The sequence below is a fragment of the Gossypium arboreum genome, chromosome 9 (assembly GCF_025698485.1).
Source record: "Gossypium arboreum isolate Shixiya-1 chromosome 9, ASM2569848v2, whole genome shotgun sequence".
NCBI lineage: Eukaryota > Viridiplantae > Streptophyta > Magnoliopsida > Malvales > Malvaceae > Gossypium > Gossypium arboreum.
The window spans coordinates 89,235,180-89,256,694 of record NC_069078.1 but is presented as its reverse complement, the minus strand read 5'-3'; the positions used below and the strand labels follow the sequence as shown (position 1 = coordinate 89,256,694).

At 32.6% G+C, this 21,515-nt stretch overlaps 6 protein-coding genes across 9 annotated transcripts; 3 read left to right on the top strand and 3 right to left on the bottom strand.

Annotated features, from left to right (window-relative positions):
* The first annotated feature begins 222 nt into the window (after window positions 1-222).
* LOC108456522 (protein IRX15-LIKE-like) lies at window positions 223-1,421 on the top strand. The gene has a single exon (XM_053018953.1). It carries the CDS (start codon window positions 377-379, stop codon window positions 1,208-1,210), a length of 834 nt encoding a protein of 277 aa, XP_052874913.1. The 5' UTR covers window positions 223-376; the 3' UTR covers window positions 1,211-1,421.
* Window positions 1,422-6,140: 4,719 nt separating this feature from the next.
* On the bottom strand, window positions 6,141-6,813 carry LOC108456402 (zinc finger protein SHOOT GRAVITROPISM 5-like). Its single transcript, XM_017754995.2, has one exon. The coding sequence runs from the start codon at window positions 6,764-6,766 to the stop codon at window positions 6,287-6,289; it is 480 nt and encodes a 159-aa protein (XP_017610484.2). The 5' UTR covers window positions 6,767-6,813; the 3' UTR covers window positions 6,141-6,286.
* Window positions 6,814-7,107: 294 nt separating this feature from the next.
* On the top strand, window positions 7,108-9,801 carry LOC108454867 (uncharacterized). Of its 2 annotated transcripts, none has more exons than XM_017753469.2 (5): window positions 7,108-7,542; window positions 7,925-8,170; window positions 8,438-8,519; window positions 9,200-9,278; window positions 9,654-9,801. In XM_017753469.2, the coding sequence occupies exons 1-5, from the start codon at window positions 7,207-7,209 to the stop codon at window positions 9,655-9,657; spliced, it is 747 nt and encodes a 248-aa protein (XP_017608958.1). In that variant the 5' UTR covers window positions 7,108-7,206; the 3' UTR covers window positions 9,658-9,801. The 2 variants fall into 2 exon arrangements, with proteins under 2 accessions (XP_017608958.1, XP_017608959.1); XM_017753470.2 differs by having other exon boundaries at window positions 7,109-7,542; window positions 9,357-9,722.
* Window positions 9,802-10,834: 1,033 nt separating this feature from the next.
* Window positions 10,835-12,741, bottom strand: LOC108454595 (60S ribosomal protein L17-1-like). Its single transcript, XM_017753101.2, has 7 exons — window positions 12,638-12,741; window positions 12,462-12,498; window positions 12,229-12,269; window positions 11,475-11,705; window positions 11,281-11,383; window positions 11,130-11,197; window positions 10,835-11,038 (listed from the first exon to the last, which is right to left on the bottom strand). Exons 1-7 carry the CDS (start codon window positions 12,638-12,640, stop codon window positions 10,991-10,993), a joined length of 531 nt encoding a protein of 176 aa, XP_017608590.1. The 5' UTR covers window positions 12,641-12,741; the 3' UTR covers window positions 10,835-10,990.
* An 871-nt stretch (window positions 12,742-13,612) lies between these two features.
* Window positions 13,613-17,357, bottom strand: LOC108454268 (uncharacterized). 3 transcript variants are annotated; one of them, XM_017752674.2, is made up of 6 exons: window positions 17,153-17,357; window positions 15,396-15,441; window positions 14,913-15,033; window positions 14,590-14,660; window positions 14,097-14,200; window positions 13,613-13,866 (listed from the first exon to the last, which is right to left on the bottom strand). In XM_017752674.2, exons 1-6 carry the CDS (start codon window positions 17,324-17,326, stop codon window positions 13,819-13,821), a joined length of 564 nt encoding a protein of 187 aa, XP_017608163.2. In that variant the 5' UTR covers window positions 17,327-17,357; the 3' UTR covers window positions 13,613-13,818. The 3 variants fall into 3 exon arrangements, with proteins under 3 accessions (XP_017608163.2, XP_017608164.2, XP_017608165.2); XM_017752675.2 differs by having other exon boundaries at window positions 17,156-17,357; XM_017752676.2 differs by lacking the exons at window positions 14,590-14,660; window positions 14,913-15,033.
* Window positions 17,358-19,552: 2,195 nt separating this feature from the next.
* Window positions 19,553-21,372, top strand: LOC108457409 (60S ribosomal protein L17-1). The gene is made up of 7 exons (XM_017756457.2): window positions 19,553-19,709; window positions 19,837-19,873; window positions 20,091-20,131; window positions 20,517-20,747; window positions 20,830-20,932; window positions 21,018-21,085; window positions 21,186-21,372. Exons 1-7 carry the CDS (start codon window positions 19,707-19,709, stop codon window positions 21,231-21,233), a joined length of 531 nt encoding a protein of 176 aa, XP_017611946.1. The 5' UTR covers window positions 19,553-19,706; the 3' UTR covers window positions 21,234-21,372.
* Window positions 21,373-21,515: the final 143 nt, after the last annotated feature.

Genomic DNA, 21,515 nt, shown 5'->3' with positions numbered 1-21,515 from the left:
ATTTTTTAATACCGAATCATTAAAATGTATATTCTTATTCAAATTCAAATACCAACAAATCAAATTAAACCATGCCTAAACTTGATAAAGATTCATGCAAAATGATAGAACACCAAACCTTACTGCAATGTGGCACTAAGGTCCTCAGCAATTAGGTAACTTTGCTGACATCTCATAATAATAAAGCAAAAGCTCAACACTTGAAACCAAAGCAATCACCCCATTTCTTCTTCTTAAATCAAATATAACATCAAATTTTTTTATATACATTTACCCTATAAGAAAGATGGTTATAGTGTAATCCCCGTAAGGTGCTGGCAACGAAAAAAAAAAAGTCTCAGTTTATTTTAGGGTTTAAGATTTAGAGTTAAAAAGGATGAAATTCCCTAGTAAAAAACTATTACCACTGCTTATTTTCATCCTCTCTTGCCTTTCCGTTCTCAGACTCCTTAAACTCGCAATTACTTCTTCAGATCCTTCGTCTCAAGCTGCTGCTTTGTTATCGTCGCTTCAACGGGAGTGTTCGTCACCTTCCGAATGCAGTAAGATTCAATCAAATGCGGCCAATGCGACGCTTCTTTCCCCAAAGGAATTCATGCTTCTTTCTGATCTTGTTACACGGAAAACACCTTGTAATCTCCTTGTGTTCGGTTTTCAACCGCAGTATATCGACCTCTCGTCAATAAACGCCGGAGGGATCACTCTTTTTCTCGAGGACAATCATTACAAGATAAGCAATTTTGAAGCCAGTTCAAATCAGACTCGAATTTATAAGGTCAAGTACGGAGTACCTGCGAAAAAGGCATACAAGCTACTCAAACATGCTAGGGGAAACCCTACTTGTTCCCCAAGCATAAATCTACTCCAACAATCAACTTGCAAATTGGCATTGAGGGATTTGCCACAACAAGTGTATGAGCTTAAATGGGATGTCATTGTGGTTGATGGCCCAATCGGGGACTCACCCGACGCACCGGGCAGGATGTCGACTATCTACACCGCTAGCATGTTAGCGAGAGCCACAGCCAGGAATATGACTGATGTCATGGTGCACGACGTTCATCGGACAATCGAGAAATGGTTTTCTTGGGAGTTCTTGTGCGAAGAGAATTTGGTTTCTGCCAAAGGAAAATTATGGAACTTTAGGATCTCCTCCGATCAATCCAATTCTACACGGTTTTGCTCTTCCGAGACTGTTCATATACGGTAATATCCTTATTTTGTTTTGCGGCAAAAGAACAAAAACATTCCCTGCATCGTTAATGCTGGAAATTAGGGCTTCAACAAAGGCATATGATATCTTAATTTTCAGCGTTAGAGAGTGCCATGTAACTAAACTTGTCCATACAGGTCGAGTCGGATTGCAATTTTATTTTATTTTGTCATAATGAATTTTTGGAACTCTAATTTCCTTTTAAAAATATGTTAGCCCTCCACCAAATTTACTTTTTTTTTTTTTGAATTTATTATTTTGTAGTATCACCTCAAAATGAATGAAAAAATTAAAGTGTTAACTTTGTTAACGTAACATACACGTAGATAACATATCAATATTTAATTAATTTTAAAATTTATACTTTAATAATTTTAATAATTTTGCTTTTTAAAAATATTTTGTAATATTTTTATAATTTTTTAAATTTAAAAAGTCAATTAAATGTTAATATATCATCCATGTGACAATCTACAGTATGGCACGTCAGTAAAATTAAAAAATATTAACTTTTTCATTGAATTTGACAAAAATAAATAAATTTAAGATCTAAAAAGACAATTAAATGGAGACCTATTTTAAAAAAAAAAATTGAAAGGCTCCTCTTATTTTTGAAAAGGCTTGTTTTTCGCACAAATTGACTTTTCTAACGTACTATTCATTTAGTATTAAAAATAAAAAGAATTCTTTTATCAATATGTATAATTATTTTTAATTAATGTCTCAATACATAATGTTGAAATTTTATAAATAGATTTTGAATTTTGAATCAAAACTTCATTTTTATCAAACATAAACTTGTAACCCTATTTATAGAATCATATAACATAGAAGCATTATGTTTATGTTAATAATTGTGATTGTATGTGATTATTATAAATTAATGTTAAATTGTTTGATTAAATTACTTCAAATAGTCTGAGTTGTTTCGGCAATGTAACGTGACGTTACGCATTCAAATTTAACGACTGGATCGAATGTAGAATATTATATTTAGTGAGTTTTATCCAATTTTATTTTTAAAATTAAAGTTCAAATCAAGATTAAAATTAAAGAGCTCGAGCTAGTTCGATTAAGCTCATTTACCTAATAAATAAATAAAAACTCAATTTTCATATTCATCTTCAAACTTGATTGGTTGTGCTTGAGTTCACTTTGGAGTTTTTTTTTTAATTATCTTTTTGATAAAAAAAACTTGATTAACCTCGTAAGCTACTCCAATAAAATATTAATAGAGATGAACAAAAATTAGTTATAACAAACTTAATTGATACATTGAATTTTTTTAGGGTCCTTTTGGATGAGCGTTTATTTCAGTGTGGTCCGTTTATTTTTTTTATCTCATGCTATAGCATTGTTATAATATCTAATATTACCGTCATTACTGTTTTTACATTAATACCGCAGATAAATACACTATTATTTTCACACTAATCTCAATTAGAATAGTTAAACTCGTCGATTTTCAATTTTAAAATTCATAACCAAACCAACCAATTTAATATATATAATATTTATAATATATGATAAATATAATGTTCTAATATCATATATTATAATAATATATTATTATTTAGATATAATATAGAATATTTTAATTTAAAAAAACAACTTAACGTATCAAAATTAAATGGGTTTGATTAGACGGTTTGAAATTAAAATACTCAATTATTATAAGAGATTGGTGGATCAAATTGATTATATACGAAATGATCCTCTTAAGTATTAAAATAATTGAATTTGACTCGCACAATAAGCTTCCAATCACAATCACAAAACGAGGTACATGAGTTTTTTTTTTTTTTTTGAGAAGGGGGGGGGGGGTGTTATGATTAGTTGAAGTCTTCCTTGCAGGTGGGCAGGTCCAGTGTTTGATGTAATGTCTCAACGAAATACAACACTACTGAAGGTTTGCAATCTGTTTGATCCTCTTTGATTTTATGATAGAATTGAACCTTCTTTTTATCTTGAGGATCATTGGGGTAACCCCAATTTTTTCATTTTTCGAATCTGATGGGGAATTAGATTCACGCTTGCACATGTTTCGATTATGATTTTTGAGTCCCACCATTTTCTTTCAAAAACACTCAATTTTTCTTAAATTTCAAAAGCAAAGAATTTTTTTTCCCTTTGTTCCTCTCAACAATGGTTAAATTTCAATACACATATTACAACACAAAAGCAATGGATGTTAGATAATGGTACAGTTTATACTGTAAGAGGTATAGAGAGCCGAAATCTTTGAAGAGAGAAGAAAAGGAAGGCCGGTCATGAGCTCCATCTGCTGAGTTTAGGTGTTGTGGTGAAGAGGGGTGTGCCAATTTAGTATACAAGTAGAATACACTTGAACAGACCAGACGAGAAAGTTGCTGAATGTTACAGATTGATGGGTGTATTTAACTATGAATTATGATTAAGACTATACATTCTTATACTACGGAGTTTCTTACAGTAAGAATCAGATTATATTTTTCCCCTCTACTAAAAAAATGAACAAATTAATTCATATATATTAAATCGAATAGCAAATTGGTTGTTCTTTTAAAAGTTTCATCCATTTCTACATTAAAATGATCTTTGTATGTCAGCATGGTATGCCATGTGTCGTTGCCTAATTATTCTGGTAGACACATAAGTTAGTAACAATACAAATAGATAAATTTTTTAACAAAAATAATTAAATTGTTATTTGATGTAATGTTGATGGCTGTCGATTCCACCAATATAAACCTACACCTAGTTTGCAAATTAAAGCAGTATAGGGAGTAGGGTCGATCCCACAGAGACTGGAATTACTTAAAATTGTTTGTTTCTTGACCAGATTAGTGTCTGGGCAGTTGTCGTGCCCGCGACGTTTAGGGGGGAAATAAAATATGAAACCTGAAATAAACACAAGAAAACGTAAAAAGTAAAAAGTAAAAGATGAAATAAAAATAAATAACAAAAAGATTTAAAGGAAAATCAATAAAACTTAGCTCAGCCTTAAGCACGGGTTTTCCCGTCTTTGACCCGTTCCTCGAAATTAGATGAACTCCTCTTTTTCGATAAGCTAGTTATAGCTACCAAGGACGCCTCAGACACCAACTATTCCTTGTGTAAATTAGTTATGGAATGTCCTATAACTAACCCTTACCGATCGAACAACCTACGAAACGTTCGTGATTTAGAACTCCGGCAGCTTTGCATTTTAGAAGAGCCTAGCTCGAACCAATGCCCTCAACGTTGAGACATTTAAATCCGGTTACTACTTCCCTTGACGGAACCAAACAGCAATCCCCACTTGGCACGCCAATGTGTTCACGGAAGACCAATTAGACAATCGATCCTTTCGGAATTCCAACTGTACGTCTAGCCACACTAACTCAAACGACGTCTTTTTTGACTCAGTATTGACTTGACTTTGTGAGTTGACAAAGTCATACTCTTAATCCGGGGAAATAATAAATATCGAAAGTTGGGAGTTAAACAGCTCGGGTTCAGAACTCACGAGTATTTTGACAGGTTAACACCGCTTAAAGTGAAAGGGTTTAGTGTGGCATGAATTTAATCATGCTTGAAGGTTATGGAAATGATAGGAATTATATGAAAAGGTAGTGGAAATGGATAGGAAAATTACAAAGAGAATTAGACAAATTTTGTAAAAAGAAGACAAAATAATCTAATGCTCAATTGAATTAAGAAAAGAAAACAAAATGGATAATGGAATTCCAAAATGAAATAGGAATGTAAAGACAATTGATTAATGGATGATTTCCTAAGAACTAAAACTCCTATTTATATAGATAGGGTTTACTAAAATAGCTTAAGAAAATTAATATAAAATCTAAAATAATAATAATTAAAAATAAATAAACTTAAAATAGAATTTCCTATTTTTGGCTTTTACAAAGTCAAATTTATGACTAGTCCTTGGCTTGCTCCATCTTTTCGCTTTGGCCCATTCCAATAATTTTCTTCTAATTTGGCCCCTTTTCAGCTTGCTTTTGATCAATTGCATCCCTGACAAGAATTAAATCATAAAACACTTAATTAGCAGGATTCAGTTCATCAATAAACCAAATTAAACATAAAAAATATGCAATTTGACATGTTTATCAAATGTAAAAATATTAATTTTTTTAATCAAATGGAGAAATTTAAGGAAAATTTTCGTCTAAGTTTTTAAGAAACAAAACAGTATGACTTCATGATACAAAGATATGTGGACAAATGTGAGAAGACAAATGTTAAGGTTTTTGTCATAATAACTTGTTTGATTGTCTGCTTGCCCATGCCCTACATCTGCATACTGCACCTTCAACTTTATGGACTGTTGCATTTCTATGCTTGTAACCAAATAAACAAATACAAAACAAGGAATCTATATTTCAACTGCTCATATCTATGTTGCTCGGATTTAAGATAAGTAACAAATAAGGGTAGATGTTTTAATAGAGCGCAAATGAAACTAAATTCCATTGACATTTGACATTAATTCACTATTTAGGTCCTCTGACAGATGCTCATTCAATCCTATCAATAAAATGTCTGGTTTTTTGTGTTGGATCGCAGACATGTGTAGTGGGGTGGTTTGGTTTCTGATATATATAAATATAAAGTTAAAACAAGTTGAATCCAACTGGTATTTCCTGTCTTCTTCAAATTACTTAACCCTCATTCTTTTGCCTTTAATTTTTTCTATCAAAATCAAGTTTCTCAATTTCACTGGTTAAGGTATTCAAGTCCAAGTGTCAGAACATGACGCAATTGATTAACTTTTTTATTTTATTTTATCATGAATTTGATTAAAGATAATATCCTATTATACATCAAATTCGAGGTTTTGACAGCAATTACAAGCATATGTGCTTGCCTTGGCTCCCACTCCCTCTAAAATCTTGCTTCAAAAATGCCATTATTTCAATCTTCAATTACTTAAAATACTAACTTAATAAAAACCGAATTATTATTTCCTCGGAAAATTTTTCTCATCCCTAAACAAAATCATCCAAATGAGTTAAAAAATAGATTTGAGTATGAAATAAAACTCGGATACATTCAACGTACATACACATATTCAAAAGTAACATTTTATTAAGGCTTGAACCTTTGCCTACAAGATTGGCAAGTGATCTCCATGCACGTAGAATCTATCTGCAACGTTGCTCTTTCCTTCATTTTCTCAGCTTTTTCAACATCTTCCCTTGCTCTTTTCCAAACATGTTTAGCTCTCGCGAAATCGGACCGAGCCATCTCCATTTCCCTCTTTGTGAGCTCCCGAACTCGCTCCGCGTAAGCCTTCTCGATGGCCGCCAACCGGATTTGCTCCGCCGTCCGTTGTTTCAATGACTCAACGCGATCGAAATCGTTACGGTTTGATGGATGTTGATGGACTGGCCTTAGACTGATTGATAGCTGCAAGTCAAGTGATGATGACGGCCCTAAGAATTGATCGCTCATCATCGTCGTCGATCGGTAAGTTAGCGATGAAGAATGAGATAACGTGGGGGATGGTGAAGCAATGGTGAGAGAAGTGGGGAGTAATTGCAGCTCTTTTTCATCTTGCTCTTCCATAGATTAGGAGGAGTTGTAAGTAGATAGTGAGGAATGAAAGAAATTACTTATATAAACCAACTCACCACCTGCCCCCTAATTACCTTACTACCCATCCACTTGAGTTTATTTTAATTAATTCATACAATCATTTTAAAATATAATAATAATATTTTAATTATATTCAAAATTTTAAATTATTTATTTTATTCACTAAAATGTAATATTTCAATTATATGGAGTAATAATATTTCAGTTATTTACCTTACATAAGTATGTGTTATTGTTTTCAAATTGTTTTTGTTTCTAATTGAAATTTATATTTAATAGTTTTCCAAGCATTTTTTAAATAGATTTAGGTTTTAAAAGGTTAAATAATTTCTAGAAACGCAAAGAAATGAAACCGAAACGGTGCCGTTGCTATTCTACTTTAAAACACACAAATTAAACCCGCAAAAAACATGAGTGTTTCTCAACTCGGGTCAAATTTGGCGGCAGCCGACGAGATGTCGAACTCAACGGAGCAAACCCTAGACGGCGAACCTCGACCGTCCGATCGGAGCCCTAAAAATCAGCTCCGAGAAGATCAACAGCAAGCCCAAGAATGGGAGACCCTGGCTCGAGCCTGGGTAGGTGCTTTTCCAGAAGCAAAAGCCGTGACGGAGAGCCAAGTGGAAGTCTGGATCGATTCCAACTTCGGCTCGTTACCAGCCGATCTCCAATCGATGCCACGATCTGAGCTCATCGAAAGACTCCTCTCAATCCAAAATTACCTGAGATTTCCCTCCCAGACCCAGGTTTTTTTCCTGCATTTATTGCAGTGGGTATTTTTAGTAAAAATATTTAATTTAAATATCCTGGTCTCTGTATTAATTGCTTGAATATTCCTAGCCACTGATTAAAAAATGGAGAAAGAAGCGTTTCCCGAAATTAATGAATAAAGAACTTATTCTGGGTTTTATTTTTGGAATTATTGTAATGTAATTTTATCAAGTAGAGAGTTCACAACATGGGGAAAGAATCAATGCTTGTAAGTTAAAAGAAATGGCTTGTTTTCTTCAACTCTGTTCGTAAATTTTCTGTGTTTTTGTTTATTATGGACTGTTTACGTTATGATGAGACTGAAATTTTGGCTTCTTTGTGCTTATCCTCGTATGTTTTTCTCGTCTCATTTGGTAGGATAGAGAACCAAGTCAGCATGATCTTCCACCGGCTCGGTTTCAGCGCACCGATCAGTGGATACCGGTGTATTCATGGTTAGAATCTTTGGATACCGATGAAGTGGTCAAATCGAAAGATATTTTGGATTGGTTGAACGATAACCCACAAGTCAAGGACCAATTGTGCTCTAGGCATTCGCGGTATCATTTGATGCACTACATAAAAAAGTGCCATTTAAAGATATTAAAGAGGAGGGAAAAGAAGGTAATGATTCTTCGGTATTTGGTCTTTCAAAGTCTGGTATTTGAATGTTCAGTTTAACCGGTATGTATCCTAGTAAAAAAAATCTTTGCTTTGTGTCACTCGTTGTATTTGTGGCCTTAAATACTCTTTTCATGGCATTGAGTTCGCTAAGAATCAGCTTTCTATGAACTCGACGAAGAATCAGCTTCAGCTGTTTCACTTTGTTTTTTATCCTTCAAATTCAATATCTACAAACCTGTTAATTGCTAATTTCACTTACTTGAGCAGGTTGGATCGCAGCCCTTGAATAAAGAAAGTGTTTTGAAAGTTCGGAAGGATGTAGTGGCAAAAAAACCAGCACCAGTGCCAAGTATGTCTCAAATTTCTGTTAGTTTTATATAATGTTTAGGGTAGGTTTGATGTTCGATGCGAAAAGAGCATTCTTTTGCTTTCCTGAGAGGAGAGGAGAGATAATTATTGTCGAGACAAACTGCATGTAGGAAATTTGTAATGGTAATTTACTTAAGTAGATGTTCACAAATCTAGAAATTAATTCAAATCAAACACGAATGGTTTGTAATCATACCATTATAACTATTAAATAAATTTAGTGAGATATTTCTAGTGTCTCTCAATGGCTTTATTTTGGGTGCCAACTTGCAGCTGTAAGTTGTTTGGTGATCATCTCATTTTTGTTTCCCTCTTTTCACAGATTCCATGTTGTTCTCTGTGATAACAAGACTTACTGGCTACGTTAATGCTTAGATACAAACTTATGAGCTTTGCCTATGATTGTGTTATCTATAAAATGCACGATTTTGAAGGTTTTTTTGGCCTGTTTGCTGCTTTTACACTCGTCCTTTGTGCTTTCTCAAATTTTTGAAAAAAAAAATTCAAATCATATTTAATGATAAATGAGCAAACAGCTGCAGTATGTTTGCTTTTATGCAACATGTAATAGAATATTGAACAATGAAGCAACATATAATCTTCAGCATGTCAAAGAACAGTTGTTCTAATGTACTTTCTTTATCTGTTTCTTCTATCTAGACAATCCTTTGAACAATATACCTAAAGATAGCGACCTCTACATAGCTAAACGGAACGAGGCTTTGCGCAAATACGAGATGTGAGTCATTTATTTAATTTTTCCAATCTTTTTAGTTGAACCTTTATGATAAAAATAATTGTTGTATTGAAATTTCAGCTTATTGGAGTTGGAGAAGAAGCTTTCACCCGTTTTCTCAATGAAAAAATGAATGGATCTGAAATTGACATGGATACAACTACTCCATGCAGTCCTTATAACCCCATTTTTTTCTTTTCTTTTTCAGCATTTGGTATTGATTTTGCATGTGATTAAAACATGGTGATACTCATTCATGCACAAATATTACTGCTTAGGAATCTTATGCAATGATCTTTGTTCCACACCTGTTGTTGTTTTACTTCATTATTTGCTCACTGTGTAGCAATTGTCATTCTTTTATAGTTTTTACCGTAGGTAGTATCCATGTTGGCTCGGATATAAGAGTTGGACAGCATAGAATGAAAATACTTTTGGGTGCCATAATGAAGCTGATATGTTGAAGACACTAATGGCAAAACATTACTTACTGAGCAAAAGGAATATTGGTTCCTGAAAACAATAATTGAATGCCTTAAATATACATAGTCTTATAAATTAGGTTAAATTATGCCATAGTTTCCTATACTCTTCGTAAATTTGAGATTTAGTCATTCTACTTTGATTTCTAGTCCTATTTTTCAGATCTTAAAATTTAGGTTTAACTATTAATTTTCAGATTTTAAAATTTGTTTAATTATTAACACAATTAAAAATACTTTGTTAAGTTTAGGTTTATTATAATGTTTTAGTTACATTGTTATCGATTTTTTTTAATTTTAAACTGTCACACCAATAAAATAATTAAGAGGTTTAATATTTTGAATTGGGAGTAGATTTTAAATTTGTGAAATGTATAAGGATTTATGGTTGTCTAGGTTTCAATTTTTGGGAGAGTATTACAACTATTACATATTTTAATTGACTAATGTTTTATATGAAAAATGGAAACAGAAAATCAACATTTAATTAAAGAATAAACAATATTTTCATTAGGTTAATTTAAGTTTTTATTTTTAAAATTTAGCCTAATTCTAACTTAAAAGGAATAATAGACCAAATAAATTAATTTTGATTTAATTAGTTCAATTCCTAACTTATATGAGTCTATTTCATTTAATAAACCAAACCCTTCCGAGAATCATTCTCCGTCTTCATATTATTTCTAGACTTTTGTTTTTCTCGATTCCTTTGGCTTCAATCTATAATTATTCTTGCTTCTTAACTTATAATAATAATAATTTTGCGCTTCAACAAGAGGTAATCTATTTTTCTTGGCTTTGAAATCGGTTTGGTTTTATTATTTTTCCAATTCAATCTCTATTTGTCAGACAAAAATTATATATTTCTTTTAAAACAAACCATCATACAATACTGTAACTATTTCTACCCATAAATCTTAATCCTTCAATACCTTTCAAATGAGATTGTATCACCATTTAAATTATATTTATAGAATTTAAACAATCCAATATAGTTTATAACAAATTAATTAACAATCGATTAATTCAGTTAATTTGATGGATTTTTCAATATATATTTAATTAAGTATTAAGATATTCAATGCGAAATGAGCATAGCTTTAAATAGAAACCAGGAATCTCCACAGACAAACTTTTGAGTCTTAAGCACCTCATTGTGAAGTAAACAAAAATGTTCTCATTACAGAGACAACAAATTAAAAGCTTCCGACTAACAATCCATTACTCAGCAGTTTAAGACGAAGCACCCTTTGATTTCCTCGGAGCCAACTGAGTCTCCGGCTGCAACAAACAATCGAATGTTATGCAATGCAATGTCTCATTACAATCTATATTTATACTGATGATCTTGACAATGAACCTTAACGTTTACCTCTTTTTTGACGGCTTCCTCTTTCTCAGACAGGATCAGTTCAATGTGACACGGTGAAGACATGTAGGCTGCAGAAGGAAAAAAACATACAGCTCCGAAAATTAAAACCACATTCCAAATGTAGAGGAAGGAAGGTAAAAGAATTACTTACGGTTAATTCTTCCATGTGCACGATATGTTCGGCGCCTTTGCTTCTGTGCTTGGTTTACTTGGATGTGAGATATGATAAGTGAATCTGCATCCAAGCCTTTCACCTAAGAAAAAAAAAGGGAAGACAATGGCAAAAGTTTTAACATGTAGGAGTTTGGCCAGAATAGAGTAAAAAGTTGATTTGTTTATATATACCTCAGCATTGCTCTCGGCATTCTTGAGCAAATCGAGAATGAATTTTGCAGATTTCATGGGCCAACGGCCTTGTCCATTAGAATGGCGATTCTTAGCCTGTGCGGTTCGCCCAACTCCACCACAGAAGCGCCTGAATGGAATTGCTTGCTTGTGGGCAATAACATCTTCCAAGTACCTTTTTGCCTTTGTCAAAGGTAGCTTTCGGATTGCAAAGGCAGTTTCTCGTGTATTCTATTAAAAATAAAAATAAAAGTATAATCACCGAGCATACTTGGCCTAATAACAGAGGCCGAGCTAAGGGGGCTGGCAGGGGGCCCGGCGCCCCCATAGAATATAAAAAATTAAAATTTCATTCTCCCCCACCCCCCAAAAAAGTTGTTCTAGCTTCGGCCCTGCCTAATAAAAGGGTGTTGACATTGTTATTAGCATAATAAGACCATAGCCTGAAACTAAGCATCTTCCATTAACATAATACGCAACAAGTAGAACCATAGCTCGAAACGAAGCAAAAGTACGAATCCTAGTAATCTACATGTAAATTGTTTGTACAATTAATGTAATACCATGAAAACAATACTACTCGGACTTGAATGTTAGGGACCCGGGTGCACTGAATATTTTTCGAAATTTTCATGTATTTGAATGATTTCCAAAAAATAAGTGTCGGGCATGAATACTTAAAAAAAATAAATGAGTCACATAACGATGCAACATTTCATATCCACAGATAATCGATGAAAAGAAATCAGCGTACCTTAAAATGAACACGAAGGTCAGAACCCCTAGCTTTGCAAGCTGAAACGGAAGTCAACAAAATAAACCAACAATCAACTTCCAATTTTTTTCAATGAATTAAATCGAATTCTAAAGCCATTACAATCCAACGGAATATTGCATTTTAGTTTCCTACATTTTTTTCCCAGCTACCAAACAGAAGATAAGGCTTGATCTTAAGTGATTGTGATAAAAGAAAAATTAAAAACTTACATTTAGTAGGGTTGTCCGGTTCTCTTGAGTACTTCACCTATAAAAAGAGAGAGAGAGAGAAAACAAATCAAACCAATAAAAATATAATGAAAACGAAAAGAATTTGGAATGAAACTTGAATACTTCTCTAAGAAAAAAATGGAAAGATGTTTCCGAAATGAGGAAGATTGACGAACCATGGCTGCTTCTGCTGCTGTGTGTAACAGTTGGTTCCCTACCGCTGCAAGAGAAGAGGTGTGTAGCTAGGGCTTCTTTAGCAAATAAAAGGGATGGTTTTTTAGGGTTTACGATTTTCTATTGGGCTTTCTTATTTTCCCGCCCAATGCTTTTTGGGGTTTATTGGGCAATTTTCAATTAGGCCACACCTCAGTGGCCTTTATTTATTTTCTAGATTTATTCACTCTCGATTTTCAAACAAAAGTTTGTTAGTATTTACTATCACACTTTACATCTTCATAAAAATTTTAAAAAAATTTACAAATCTATAAAACTTCTTTTAAAATTATCCACTATAACAATGAAATACATGTAAACTATTATAAGAATTGTCATACCAACACTTCAATTACCTTCTCTTTCTAAAAACAATTTAACTAAAAATCTAAAATGAAGATTAAAGTGATAAAAAAATAAAGCTAAAATAACAACATATATTTATCCATACGCCTAAAAGAACCTACAATATAAATTTATTTTATTTTATAAATTATGATTTTGATTGACATTTTAGACTGATTTTTATTCATTACGATTTTGGGAAAATTACATAGTTTAAACCCAAAGTTTTAGGTACCAAAATAGGAGCTATTACCATTTTCTAACATATGATTAATTTAAATTTTGGATTGTTAATAAAAATGGTAATATGTTCTATTATTTGGAATGAAATATATAATTATTTTTGTATATTTATGCTTTTATATATCTATTTTTATTATAAAATCTTTCATTGAGTAAATATAATGAGTTAACTGAATACAACTCAATTAAAATATATTTATTTTTAAATGGAAATTAATATTATTATAATTGTACTTTTATATAATTTTAAATAAAACACCCAACATGTTATCCAATAAATTTTTTAAACAGTATTCTTTTAAATCAATTGGAGAGCTTCACGAAGAAAACTTGTATTTTATTTGCAAGCCTTTACTTTTAATGCACATAATATAATTTACTTTAATTACTAAATCATTTCAGGTAATGACACGAATACTACCCGAAAATCAGTGATAAAATTTCGATAATGCTCGCGCCGATCACCTACATAGATATAAAAAAGCACCTACACATTTACACATCCACCTCGTCCCTTTTTAGGCCACATCCATCGCCAGCCGAAGCATTGATCCAACTACTCGGCTGATTCATTTACACATTTCAAGCGTGCGATTAGCTCATCCTGCACGGTTCAACACATCATTAGATCCAGAACAAGTCATTAACTAGCTAAGCGTATTCGATCATGCAAGTAGGCAGCCTTATCATCCAAAACAAGTAGATAATCTTGACAAATGTAGTTGTATTGCACCTAAAATGAACTACGACGCCAAATACTGCTCTTGGACCACTATAATCAATCACGCTGCTTAAAAATTAAAAGCATCGAAGAAAGGTTTCTCAAGAACATGCCTTCTTTCCTTTGGGTGAAAGTCCTCTTTCCTTAAGAAGAGAGCGAAGTCTCTCTACGGTAAAACTATGGTAGTCCTTCTCGGCTACACTACTGCTTGATCCCTCTGCAAATTTTTAAGTTGTTAGGGGAAACCCGAGATAATAATTTTCAGTAGAATGAAACCAAACATTTCATAAATCCAACTTAGTCTGATTACGGATAAGCAACACAACAAGTGAAAGAGACCGACTTCTAACAGATGATCAATATCATAGAAGAAAAATCAAGCGCATGGTGGACAATGGATGGGCCAAGGCTGACATAAAATACATAAAACAAAACGCATCAGTATTATTTATTATTCCCTTAGGGAAATTGTTACTCTCGTTTTAGTACATCAAATATATATATGACCTAAGTGACATTGTTGTTTCATGACAATGTTGACCCAATAAATTGAACCATGGATGCAAATACATATGTAGTACTAGGACAGAACATCTATTGACTGACCCGATTGAGAATTATTTTTTGTATAGGCTTTCTTTGCTGAAGCGCTGCTATCCATGACTTTTTCAGCAGCCCTGAGGGAAAAAATTGGCAGGGTCAAAACAATCTAGCCTAGACATCAAGTCTGACCACATGCAATAAGATGCCTTTTGCTCTAGATATTACTGGAATGCAAATATAACATGATGCGATCCATGAATGAAGCTACAAAAGGATGTTCAGATCCCTATCCTGAAATGAGGATTAAAGAGAGTGATAAGACAATTAACTCAAATTTATACAATGAATTGTAACAAGCTAAGTTAAATATAATACAAAATCAAAACCTCTTTCTAGGACCCTCAGCAGCAGCTTTCACATCCTTTGAACTGGAACCACCCTTATTGTTATTAAGCATGAGCGACCTAATAAGTATGTTTTGTTGGTCTGTCTTTATGTGCTGGCTCTCTGGATATACATGGAAGAGTAAAATTGTCTAGCTTGTGAATAAGAACAAATCTCGAAGCAGTTTTCTTGCACTCTTCTTATTATCTTGGGGAATCCATAAGATAACAAGCAGATAATTGCATGCATGTACAAATTATAAAATAAGAGGCTACAAACAGAGCTATTGGATGTTTACTTTCTTACATTTATGCATAAACCATAAATCAATAACATATAAAATTAAAATCAAATTATAATAGCAATTTAATCACTATTAAACGCTGATACGTTAAAAAGTGCATTACCAATTCAAGACATAAGTAAAGAATATGTTTCCCTCAAGACATATTGAAAGTCCAAGATAAGTTGAAGTTTACAGTTACCTGGAGGAGAAGTATTGTGCTCACAAATATAAACTTGCATCACCCCCTGCAAAACTTTGCAAATAAGCAAAACAATTTTGATCCAATGGAGAAGTATAGGTAATTGCAGTAATTCATGATTATTTTTGCAATATATGCAAAATATTGCAGCACTGTAGATGAGTGCAATAATTCAAGCTACACAGTCACCTAACAAGTTTCCCTCTAGATGCCTAACCAAGCTGATTCACTCTTTAACCAAATAAGAAACTCTTCTTAGCTTGTTTCGATAGGCATATTCTATTATATGAATGGAATTGGAAAATAGGTTATATTTTTCTATATGTTTCAGGAAGATTCTTTGAGAGAAATAGCATGAAATACTTAAAGAGTTCCAATGATAGATGGAAACAAAAGCAGGGCAATAAAAGAAGCTAAGTGGGTAGGGGGCTCCACTGTCTTACTATCTTCCAGGATCCTGATGTGTGACGCGTTTGTGTGGCAAGATAGAGTTAAGGTAATTGTTAAAGAAAATAAATATAGAGAGATAATACAAAAAGCTATTCTTGAGAAGTATCTAAACTCCATTGACACACAGAACACATGGGGAAATTGATGTCGGCTGAAGAGAGGAGCACAGGACATTCTAATGAAAGACCATAACATGTCCAAAATCCAAACATAAAGGATAAGACCTCCAGTGCCAGACCAGCAATTTCCTAATCCTTCATTACTTACCATATGAAAGGAACTATCATAAAGCGTGCGTACAAGAGAATGCTAAACAGGCAAACATGAAAATGTATTTAATTAGTACATTCAAGTGTTTGGTACCCAAAACTCACGGGAAACTCTCCCAAACTGAAACTAGGAACTTTACTAAAGAAAATTGATAATAGCTACTCCAAGATATCATACTTTAAACAAGTCTTTTTATACAAACCCTAACACTGTCTTGAAATAACGCATTTCACTCTTAAAGAATTTTCAATAGGTCAAATACATACTTGACCTCTACTTTCCAAGTCAAATGTTAAATTGCAAAACCCTGGCCAACATGCTTGGAAGAGAATGCGCGACAAGCAAACATGATATTGTATTCAGTTGTTGCATCCAAGTGTTTGGTACCCAAAACTGACAGGAAATTATCCTAAGCTGAACTAAGGCCTCCAAAAATAATTTACTAAAGACAACCGAAAATGGCAATTTGGAAGATATCATACTTTAGAACACATCTCTATATACAAACGCCTGACAGTAACTCGGTTTCAAAACATATTACATAAGAAAGTATGAGATTTCCTTATGAGGTTTATATGGATCTATGCTCTCAAACCTCAACAGCTAGCTTTTCTCTAGCTAGCTTTTGGTGTGGTTCTCCAAAGATCCATATTAGATTTTCATTAGCTCAAGTAACCAATTGCTCACCATCGTCAAACCCTAGCAACCATTAATCAAACATAATTTTCACCACATTTGTAGTATTCATCAAGAAACAAATTAATTCAAGATAGCCTAAAACCTCAATTCAGAACCCTAAATCAATTTATTCCGCTGCTAAAACCATTGGATCCTACTTTAAGATTATCTTATTGAGCTAACCATAACCCATGTTTTAAGCTGAATTCAGTAAAAGTACTCACTTTATCACACTATATCACACTTATCAATCTTCACATTTTCTCAGCAACCAAAGCTCAAAAATTAAGAATCAACAATAACAATCGGGATTAAAGATGAATTTGAAAGTAAGAAAGGAAAAAAGAAGAAGGCAAAACCACATTTGAGGAGATGATGGGGGAAGAGAGGTGGCCACGAGAGGGAAGGTCTGAGAGGAACTTGGAAGCGCCAGGAGCCGTTTGATCATGCTCGAAGGGGTGAGAAGACGAGTCCTCCATTGGCCTTTGAATTTGATTGAAGGACACCGCACCCTGCCCTGCTACTATTTCCATTTCCCGCTATATACCCGGGAATTTTTATTGGATGATTATATGCTTTGTTTGGCATGATTCAGATTTTGAACCGGTAAAAAAACAAAAGTGATAAGTGAAAAATGGAGCGAACCAAACAGGACATTAATTCCTCTACTCTTATCCTTATACGGCCATAATTTCCTATATTTTTGGTAAATTTGACATTTAATCCTTATTTTTATTTTAAAATTTTATTTTTATATTTTAATATTTTAGAATTATTTTATTAAAATCAGATTCATTACAATATCATTTTTAGTTACATTATTACTAAATTTTTTTTACTTTCATAATGTCACACCGATAAATTTAATAAAAAATAACACTATTAACAATTGGAGCTAAATTTTGAAATCTAAACAATAAATGAACTAATTTTTAAAATTAAAATTATAGAGATTAAATTTTGAATATGTGAAGAGTATAAAGTCCTATGGCATCATTTGTTAAGGGTTTTTTTAAAACTAAGTAATTTTTAGTAAATTTTGAAACATGAATAATTTGATATGATATAAAATCATATCAAAATTAGATTATGATACCATAATAATTTGGGTGGAAAAAATTATATAATCAATGTATTGACGAAAATTTATATAAGAATAAAATAAATTTTAATTGAAATGATAAAGTTGAGGATTTAAAATTTATATCAACTTAAATTTAAATTTCATAGTATAAGATTTTTATCAATTTATAAAAATATAAAATAAAACACTTATAACAATTTCAACTTACTTTAAAAATTGAATTGTAGTCATTTTTTATATAGTAAAAAAAAAACAGTATTTGGGAATGGAGGTTTTTGAAATTTTATAACTGTTTTTTTTAAATCATTTAAATTTTGATATTTTTGTGATAATTTTAAAATCAATATCATTGCTCACCCTTGTGAAAGCTCGCAATATCAATGTTATACCAAAGACACAATGTATGTTAAAATTCGAATTTGTATGGTCACTTTTTTCATTGGACCAAAGTTTACTTAGTGTAATAATCAATGAGAGAAATATTGCTTGACAAAATGCAGAGTGTGAGATGGTCAATTTTCTTTATTTGAGATGGAATTTCTTTCTCTACACCACCCAAGCCTTTTAAATATATTAATTTATATTTTCAGAGAATTGTTAAGAGTTTATAGAAGGTAATAATACGTATAAACATTTTCAATTAAATATCACTTGCTAGTGAAATTTCTCTACGAGTTAAAGATAAAAGAAGGGAGGTTGAGATGCAAGCGTGGTTAAAAGATATTGCCACCTTGGTTCCCAAATGCATTACTAGGATAAATTGTTAGTAGGCTCACCACACATCTTCTACACATAATATAATGCTTGCTCAAGAGTTGATTAAGGGGTACGGTAGTTCAACGTTTGTCGCAAACATGTGCTATAAAGATTGGCTCACAGAAGGAATTTTATTCCCTGAGCTAGGATTCCTTTATTGTTTTCACTCCAAAGGAAATTATCTTATTAATAAAAAAATTTTATATCGTTAAATAGTTATTTAATTGGATATTTTAAAAGAATTTGTATCATAAAATAAAGAAATTTTATTTCTCCTTTTTATCTTTTTTGTGTCCTCAATAAACGTATTGTTTAATAATTTAAACAAGACAAATCTATACACGATCTACTTAAATTTCATCCAATTCTCACATTTTACTTTTGTTCACCACTTATTGATCATTGCTAAGGGGACAATGGAGTCCATGGTGGGAGTTCAACGCATGCTACAACAATTTTATTATTTTCTGGGTTTGAATTTCTTTGAAGAGTGAAGTTTTTTTAGTTGGTTTGACCGGGCTCTAGGAGGTACAACAAGTGACTGGATTTTTAATTGACAAGTTTTCTGTTTGATATTTAAGTGTTCCTTTATTCATGAGGAGACTAATTAAAATAGATTACTTATCAATAGATGTGAATGCAAAAAATCGTATTAATTTGAATGGAAGGGAAAGAATGCTAAATAGTTAGAGTCTAACTTATTTATGTTACTCCTTTTCATGTGCAAAATTTTCAAAGTAAATAAATGAATGTCTAAAAAAATTTTTTAAATTTTTATGAAGACGTGAAGTGCGACTACAATATTAACAAAATTTTAATAGTCCAACTGTTATTTTAAAATAGAGAGCAAGTACGTAAAGTCTAGTAAATAAATAAAGGGCTGTTCAATTTAGAGCTGAGGCCTAATTGAAAATTGCCCAGTAAACCCCATAAAACTTTCGGCGAGAAAATAAGGAAGCCCAATATTAAACCCTAAAATGCCTATCCCTTTTTATTTGCTAAAGAAGCCCTAACTCCGTACTTCTTCTCTTGCAGTGGTAGGGAACGAAGTCGAACTGTTTCACACAGCAGCCATGGTTCGTCAATCTTCCTCATTTCGAAAACCTCTCTCCAATTTTTTATTAGAGAAATATTGAAGTTTAATTCTAATTATTTTCGTTCCCATTATTTTTTCTGGTTTAATTTGTTTTCTCTATTTCTTAGGTGAAGTATTCAAGAGAACCGGACAACCCTACTAAATGTAAGCTTCTAATTTTGCTTTTTGTTATTACTATCACTTAGATAAAGTATTATCTTCTGTTTGGTACCTGGGAAAATATGCAGGAAACTAAAAAATGCAATACTCTGTTGGATTTTATGGGCTTAGAAAGAACTGTGTATTAGAGTTCGCTTAAATTTCATTGGAAAAAAAAAAACGGAACTTGATTGTTGGTTTATTTTATTGACTTCTGTTTCAGCTTGCAAAGCTAGGGGTTCTGATCTTCGTGTTCATTTTAAGGTATGTTGATCTCTTTTCATCAATTATTTGTGGGTATGAAATGCTGAATCCTTTTCCTTGAAGTATTCATGTCCGACACTTGTGTGTTTGGAAATTATTCAAATACATGAAAATTTCAAAAAATTTCAACACATCGAGTCCTGAGTCTTGGTAATATAGTTTCGGTGGTATTAAATTAATCGTATGAACAATTTACATGTAGATTACTAGGACTCATACTCCTGCTTAGTTTCAAGCTATGGTTCTACATGTGGCTTATTAAGCTAATGGCACAAGATGCTTAGTTTCAAGCTATGCTCTTATTATGCTAATAACAATGACAGCACCCTATTATTAGGCCACGTGTTTGGGCATGGTTAGTGATCATACATTATATTTTTAACAGAATACACGAGAAACTGCATTCGCAATCCGAAAGCTACCTTTGACAAAGGCAAAAAGGTACTTGGAGGATGTTATTGCCCATAAGCAAGCAATTCCATTCCGCCGCTTCTGTGGAGGAGTTGGGCGAACCGCACAGGCTAAGAATCGACATTCTAATGGACAAGGCCGCTGGCCCGTGAAATCTGCAAAATTCATTCTCGATTTGCTCAAGAATGCCGAGAGCAATGCTGAGGTACTCTATGAACGAATCAACATTTTGCTTTATTTTGTCAATGTTAAAACTTTTGCCATTGTCTTTCTACTTTTTTTCTTAGGTAAAAGGTTTGGATGTAGACTCACTTATCATATCTCACATCCAAGTGAACCAAGCACAGAAGCAAAGGCGCCGAACATATCGTGCACACGGAAGGATTAACCGTGAGTAATTTCTTTTACCTTCCTTACTCTACATTTGGGTTGTGGTTCTAATTTTCCGAGCTGTGTCGGTTTTTTTGTTATGCAGCCTACATGTCTTCACCGTGCCACATTGAACTGATCCTGTCTGAGAAAGAGGAACCTGTCAAAAAAGAGGTACCTCTCAAGATCATTGGTATCCCTAGAGAATCTTGATTCTGATAGATATCATTCATAATGAGGCATTGCATTGTATAATATTCGATTGTTTTTGCAGCCCGAGACTCAATTGGCTCCAAGGAAATCAAAGGGTGCTTCGTCTTAAATTGCTGAGTAATGGATTGTAACTCTTGAAAATTTTACATTTTACTTTAGTTGCCTCTGTAATGAGAACATTTTTGGTTTCCTTATGAAATGCTTAAGACTCAAAGTTAGTCTATGGAGATTCTTGGTTTCTATTTAAATCTATGGTCATTTTTCATTGAATATTTTAATTTTTGAGTAGCTCTTAAGCTTAATTGAATTTATACTGATATAGATTAAAAATTTGAAAAATCGATTAGGGTTAGTTTATCATTTAAGTTGAAAAGTGTTTTAGGCAGTGTTT

Bases quoted from the DNA above. Each gene is read 5' to 3' on its own strand.
- LOC108456522 (XM_053018953.1), top strand. From the start codon at position 377: ATGAAATTCCCTAGTAAAAAACTATTACCACTGCTTATTTTCATCCTC.
- LOC108454867 (XM_017753470.2), top strand. From the start codon at position 7,207: ATGAGTGTTTCTCAACTCGGGTCAAATTTGGCGGCAGCCGACGAGATG. The intron at 8,171-8,437 runs GTAATGATTCTT...TTACTTGAGCAG, and splicing joins TAAAGAGGAGGGAAAAGAAG to GTTGGATCGCAGCCCTTGAA. The intron at 8,520-9,199 runs GTATGTCTCAAA...TCTTCTATCTAG, and splicing joins AAAACCAGCACCAGTGCCAA to ACAATCCTTTGAACAATATA.
- LOC108456402 (XM_017754995.2), bottom strand. From the start codon at position 6,766: ATGGAAGAGCAAGATGAAAAAGAGCTGCAATTACTCCCCACTTCTCTC.
- LOC108457409 (XM_017756457.2), top strand. The intron at 19,874-20,090 runs GTAAGCTTCTAA...CTTCTGTTTCAG, and splicing joins ACCGGACAACCCTACTAAAT to CTTGCAAAGCTAGGGGTTCT. The intron at 20,748-20,829 runs GTACTCTATGAA...TTTTTTTCTTAG, and splicing joins ATGCCGAGAGCAATGCTGAG to GTAAAAGGTTTGGATGTAGA.
- LOC108454595 (XM_017753101.2), bottom strand. The intron at 11,706-12,228 runs GTACGCTGATTT...TATTTTTAATAG, and splicing joins ACCTTCGTGTTCATTTTAAG to AATACACGAGAAACTGCCTT. The intron at 11,198-11,280 runs GTAAGTAATTCT...TTCCTTCTGCAG, and splicing joins TGCACATGGAAGAATTAACC to CCTACATGTCTTCACCGTGT.
- LOC108454268 (XM_017752674.2), bottom strand. From the start codon at position 17,326: ATGGAAATAGTAGCAGGGCAGGGTGCGGTGTCCTTCAATCAAATTCAA. The intron at 15,442-17,152 runs GTTTTGCCTTCT...AAAGTTTTGCAG, and splicing joins CCATCATCTCCTCAAATGTG to GGGGTGATGCAAGTTTATAT. The intron at 15,034-15,395 runs GTAACTGTAAAC...ATGTATATCCAG, and splicing joins GCACAATACTTCTCCTCCAG to AGAGCCAGCACATAAAGACA.